Source organism: Squalius cephalus (genome assembly GCF_949319135.1).
Source record: "Squalius cephalus genome assembly, chromosome: 20".
NCBI classification, from domain to species: Eukaryota; Metazoa; Chordata; class Actinopteri; order Cypriniformes; family Leuciscidae; genus Squalius; species Squalius cephalus.
The window spans coordinates 5,761,710-5,767,762 of NC_137141.1; the positions used below are offsets into that span (position 1 = coordinate 5,761,710).

The 6,053-nt window shown below is 38.7% G+C and overlaps 1 protein-coding gene across 4 annotated transcripts in view; it reads right to left on the reverse strand.

The window, feature by feature from the left end:
- numb (NUMB endocytic adaptor protein) overlaps window positions 1–6,053 on the reverse strand; it is a 65,268-nt gene that overhangs the window by 5,137 nt on the left and 54,078 nt on the right. For 3 of the 4 annotated variants that reach the window (XM_079854339.1, XM_079854337.1, XM_079854338.1), the window contains 3 exons: window positions 4,583–4,888; window positions 2,441–2,584; window positions 1,467–1,610 (listed from right to left, as the gene is read on the reverse strand). In XM_079854339.1, the coding sequence (XP_079710465.1) occupies window positions 1,467–1,610; window positions 2,441–2,584; window positions 4,583–4,888 (594 nt within the window). The remainder of the gene's footprint in view (window positions 1–1,466; window positions 1,611–2,440; window positions 2,585–4,582; window positions 4,889–6,053) is intronic. The other variant, XM_079854340.1, reaches the window with a different exon arrangement.

Here is a 6,053-nt window from a genome sequence, read left to right on the forward strand (position 1 = left end):
GTTAGTTTCTGTTAATATGGAAGGGTATATGGTTAATAAGTAGCTCTGTTTGACACATTTTGTATCGTAGGTCCCTGCTCCACGTCTCTAGCGTCTCTAACTCTAAGGGGTTCTTGCCCTGAAAAGCGTTGAAGACCCCTGGTTTATCATATCACGGCTCTCTGGAATACTTGATTCTGATCGGCTTTTATATAAAACCCAGCTCCGAAAATGACTCATGTCGGATTTTGTCACATTATGACGTAATAGTGCGATGAAAGACAGAAGAAGATCAACGCCTACTTCTACATCATCGCATCTTTGGCCCCGCCCACTGACGTGTTGGTGAGATGCAGGATCACTGGACTAAAAATAACATTACCTTCCAAAGGATCCTAATGCTAGGAATGTGGTTATTTATTTTCAACTATGGGAATGTCTCACTTGAGCATTATTTGTTTGTTCGGAACATTTTACTGTGGATTCTTTGGTAAATCAGTCGCAATTTCGGCGCAGGCTTTGCAAACAGACTTTTATGATATGGATCCGTCAGCAATGCCAAACATGTAAGCAACCATGTTAATTCTTAATGCCTGATCTGTGACCAGTGATTTATGATATGTAATGATTCATGTACAGTCAGATGTTCTTTGTCTCAAAAATCGTTTACTGCTGTTTATGCGTCAGTAAATGAAGCCAGTGACTAAATGATCAACTTCACATTATTTCTCTTAGTAGCATGAAAATAGTCTGTTATTTAAATTGTGATTAAATGATATACAGAAAGCGATCAAAGAACACTCCCTTTACAATCGCTGGAGCTGTCAATCAAACAGCGCGAGTTTATCAGTGATTGAGTTCTGGACTCACGCCAAAACTCCCCTTATAATCAACGAATCTCTTATTTACATCGTGTTTGCACTGTTAGTTATTATGAAAGCATTCGTTAGTGAGCAGAAATTGAGTTGCAATGACGAGATCACTGCATTCATGCGTTCAACATGCCTGTGATCGGCTACAATGCTCATCACTGCAACCTTTCATGCCACGATCTAAATATAATGCTATAATCAACACTTTTCACGATTAGTTAACCTTGAGAGCTGTAATAGTAAAAACGAGCTAAAAGTATTTGAGGGTTCCACATGCAATACTAGCTATTTCATATGCAAAGGTAGGAAAAATGCCTTTTATTTCTAAATGATGAGAATTTTTGATGTAAAAATCATATTAACATTATAAGTAAAGGAAACATTATCACATTTTTTTGATTATATATTTTTGACATAAATATCGGACTGTGACAATAACTGAGCAAAAATGACACATTTTTGTGATTTTAGATGCATGCACACATTTCATCTCATGCAATTTTGAGATGAAAGTATGCAACAGCAGCTCACAGTACAACCTTGCATTACAAACTAAAGTGAGTTTCTAGCACCTATCCTGCATGGTCCGCAGCACAGGGAGCCCAGGTGTCTTACCTATATGTGCTGTGTGGGCTGTGTTTGGGGTCTTGGCCCAGGGGTTAGTCTCTCGCACAGGCAGCGGGGGCGGCAGCACGGGAGAGTTAGCGGCAGCGGAGACTGTGACGCTAGGCGGCGGGAAGGCAGGAACTGCACCGTTGACTACAGCAGCAGACAGGAGTGACACGACGAGTAGATTAGAGACAGAGCCGGACACAAGCAAGAGTGCTAACACATAGGCATGCACACACACATTAGGGAATGAAAAGACTAGATGATTAGTTCTGCCAGTAGTGAATGTGTTGGGTCTGTATTGATTAGCCTTGGATCACATGAGCTTGTTGTATATATGGTGCAAAAATCCTTCTTTCCTCAAACTGCACAACATAAGCTTTTTATTAGTAATGGCTAATGGCTTTTTATTAGTTGAGTAATTTACTAGCTAGTTGTCGATGAGTTAATCCATAGACACACTCACTCACTCACTCACTCACTCACTCACTCACTCACTCACTCACACACTCACACACTCACACACTCACACACTCACACACTCACACACTCACACACTCACTCACACACTCACACACTCACACACTCACTCACTCACACACTCACACACTCACTCACACACTCACTCACTCACTCACTCACTCACTCACTCACTCACACACTCACTCACACACTCACACACTCACACACTCACACACACACTCACACACACACTCACACACTCACACACTCACACACTCACACACAGAAAATTCAGCTTTGCATCACAGGAATAAATTACATTATAAAAATACATTTAAAAAGAAAACAGTTATTTTATACTGCTATAATATTTCAAAATGTTCATGTGTTAATACACACACACACACACACACACACACACACGCGCACATAGATATACATATACATCTATATATAAAAAAACCTGTGAATCTGTAACACACACACAGATCCACCGAGAGTGTGAGAGTGAGGCTGACCTGGAGCAGCGGGCGACTGCGGTGAGGAGGTGTGTTTGGGCATCGGTGCCGAGGAGAACGGGTCCTCTGGAGGCCCACTGAAGGTGGATGTGATCTGAGTACACAGAGAGCTGATGCTGTCGCTCTCACCCTCCACCTCCGGCACTGACAAACACACAGCACAACAGTCACTGTCTACAGATCCTCAAACCAACTCACTGCCTTCAAGGCAACAAAACAATACTGTTAAGGCATCAGGAACAAAGAGAGAAGGAGAAAAAGAGATGGACGTCCAATATTGTAAGGCTAGGTGGAAAATACTGATTTGTCGATTTAAATCGATTCTCATTTTGATGAACCGATATCGATTCTTAAATCCCAAGAATCAAATCTTTTAGTCTACCCTGTTTCCAGTTGATGACTGGACAAAACTTCACTAAACTTTATTTGTAGTGTGTCTCCCATCCTATAATCACAATAAGCTTTGTGCTTTGTTAGTTTTGATATGAAACAGTCTCAGTTTTCAATGTCTTTAATGTGGAGTGACAGATCGCTGTTTTTGTGAATTGATCACATTAAACGTTTTCTGTTTCCAGTTAAAACGGTGTCGTGTTAGCGTCCCCTAAGTTAATAACTAATGATCTTTGCAATGGAAGTGAATCAATCAAAACTAACTTTAGCTGGACAATAACTTTATTCTAGAGCTGCTGTAAAGCCAAATCAATCTGTTACTGTAATTTCCTATTATCACTGTAAAGCTGCTTTGAAACAATCTATATTGTTAAAAGCGATATATAAATGAAGGTGACTTGACTTGATCGAACTACTTGAGTGAACTAGGGCTGGGAGTCTGGGACCAAATATCGGTACAGCAATATATCGTTGTCCTTCTCTGTGCAATACGAGAATCGATATGCTGGCACCAAATATTGATATTTTAATTAATAAAATAATCTAAATAGATTTGCCTGCTTCCAGCGTCGCTACTTCATGCCTCCTCAAGGTGGCGCTCAACACATGAATGAGGGAAACGTGAGCATACAGTAAGTTAACTAGCCTAAGAAAAAGAGGTTTTCAATGGGATGGCGGACAGCAGTGTGAGTAAAATAATAGATGGCCAAACCACGTTTAAGACCGAAGTCTGGATCCACAAACTAAATCAACAGAGTATGCGATATACAGGAGCTGCCTGGTAAAAGTAAAGTACATGGGTGATACCACGAACATGCAAAGCCACTTGCAACGCCATCATCCTGATCTCAATGAAAATGTTTAATTTACAGACTGAAAAACTTTTTGTTCTGTTTTCTAACAGTTTGGACTTGAATAAAGAGAGAAAACCTGCACTTTTCACAGGCATTTTTGTTTTCATAGTTAGACAGATATTGTGATGTATCCTTATAGGATTTTCTAGCAATATATCGATTATCGCAGAATTGCTGTATCGTGAGGTACCCTGTGATTCCCACCCCTAACGTGAACCGATCATCTGTTCCTCTTTACTACTAGTTACAGCATTAAATTAATATAAATGAAAATCAGTACAACTTACTGAAATGTTTCCGCGGAAAGACGTCAATAAAACAGCTTGTAAACAATGTCACGGAATGTCACATTTACCTCCGAAAAGCCATTCAATGTCCATAAACTCATTAGTCAGCTAGAAAAAAATAATCCTAGAGAGGAGCATGCTATATATGCACTAAAAAAGTTATTATAATTAAGTTATTATTATATAAACTGCCTTAGGTGTAATTTAAATGTTTGTGTCCAAATCAGTTGTTAACATTATAGTAATGTACTGACTGACAGAGTCCACTTAATAGTTTACAGCATTAGTTGAGAGAGATTTTTTTTCCTTGAGAATAATGTACGTACTGTACCTGATATACTGTATATCCAAATTGAATCGAATTGCAAGCTTGTGAATCGCATCAAATTATGAAATTTAAGTTAATGCCCAGCTCTACGAAACACAGTAGTCAACATTTGAAGTGGATCAAAAAAGTTCATCAAAGTTGTCCTAAGACAATGTGTAATGTATTCATGTATATCTTTGATGAAAGGTTCTGATCCTCTTCAAATGTTGACTACTGTTGATACAGTATACAGAAAACGTACTGATCTGGAAAGGTGATGATCAGAGAAGGTGAAGAGCCTCACCGGTGTTTTTGCTGGGGAAGTCGGACTTGCGCTGCATGGTGGACGGCAGCTCGTTCATGCGCAGGGACATCTGTCGTTTGAAGGGAGAGGTTTTCTGGCTGAGCGCCGGGAAGCCGCGGAACGAGCCCTGGCGAGCGAGAGCCTCCACAGGCGCGTGGCGTCGAGGGATGGCGTGAGGATTGGCGTCCTGAGGGGCCAGTGTGTTCATGGGCAGAGGCGGCGAGGACGACGAGCCGTTGGGTCCCGCGAGGGAGACCGCAGGGTTTGAGACGCCCCCAGAGGAGATGCTCAACACACACTCAGAGTCTGAGGAGAGACCAAGACCATTGCCAATGACACCACAAAGTTCAAAAGTTTGGGGTCAGAATTGTTTGTCTTCTGCTCATCTAGCTGCATTTATTTATTTATTCTCAATACAATTAAACACATTAGCATTGTGAAATATCATTACAATTTGAAATAACTCTTCTATTTGAATATATTGTAAAATGTAATTTATTCCTGTGATCAAAGCTCAATTTTCAGTCACATGATCCTTTAGAAATCATTGATTTGATGCTCAAGAAACATTTCTGATCATCAGTGTGTAAAACAGCTGTGCTGCTTAATGATTTTGTGGAAACCATGATTCATTATTTTAATGATTCTTTGGTGAATTGAACATTTATTTGAAACAGAAATAAAGTGTAACATTATTAATGTCTTTACAGTCACTTTGATTAATTTAATGCGTCCTTGCTGAATAAAAAACATTGACCAAACAAAAAAGTGACTGACCCCAAATGTTTTTGCAGAAGTGTATAGCTGATCATAATAATAGATGTTATTACTGATCAACAAAAAATCAGAATGTGACACCAGCTAGTTAAAAGTCATTGCAAAAATAGTGCAGAAAAGAAAAGGTAAATCTGAGCGCACTTGCTTTGATATTTGCTTTGATAAAGCTAAGGATCCTCAAATATGGTTCCTCTTCCTTTCTATACTGTTCATTATAAAGACCCATTAAAAATATTATGTGTGACATGTTGTTTCTTAAATTCAGCAATACATTCAATTAGCTTTGTTTATTGTCATTGTCAAAAAGCACATTTTTAAGATATTAAATGGAAAATAATTTTATTTCATTGAAAGCATATAATGTTTTTCTACCCACTATTAATGTTATATGTATAAACCTATTCATTAAACTGATCAAAAGTTCAAAAGTGACAAAGACATTTACAATCCAGAATTCTATTTAAAATAAATGCTGTTCTTTTGAACTTTCTATTCATCAGTCCTGAAAAATTATATCACAGCATCCACAAAAATCAACATTGATAATAATCAGAAATGTTTCTCCAGCATCAAATCATCATATTAGAGTGATTTCTGAAGGATCATGTGACACTGAAGACTGGAGTAATGATGCTGAGAATTCAGCTTTGATCACAGGAATAAATGACAGTTTGCAATATATTCACATACTAGA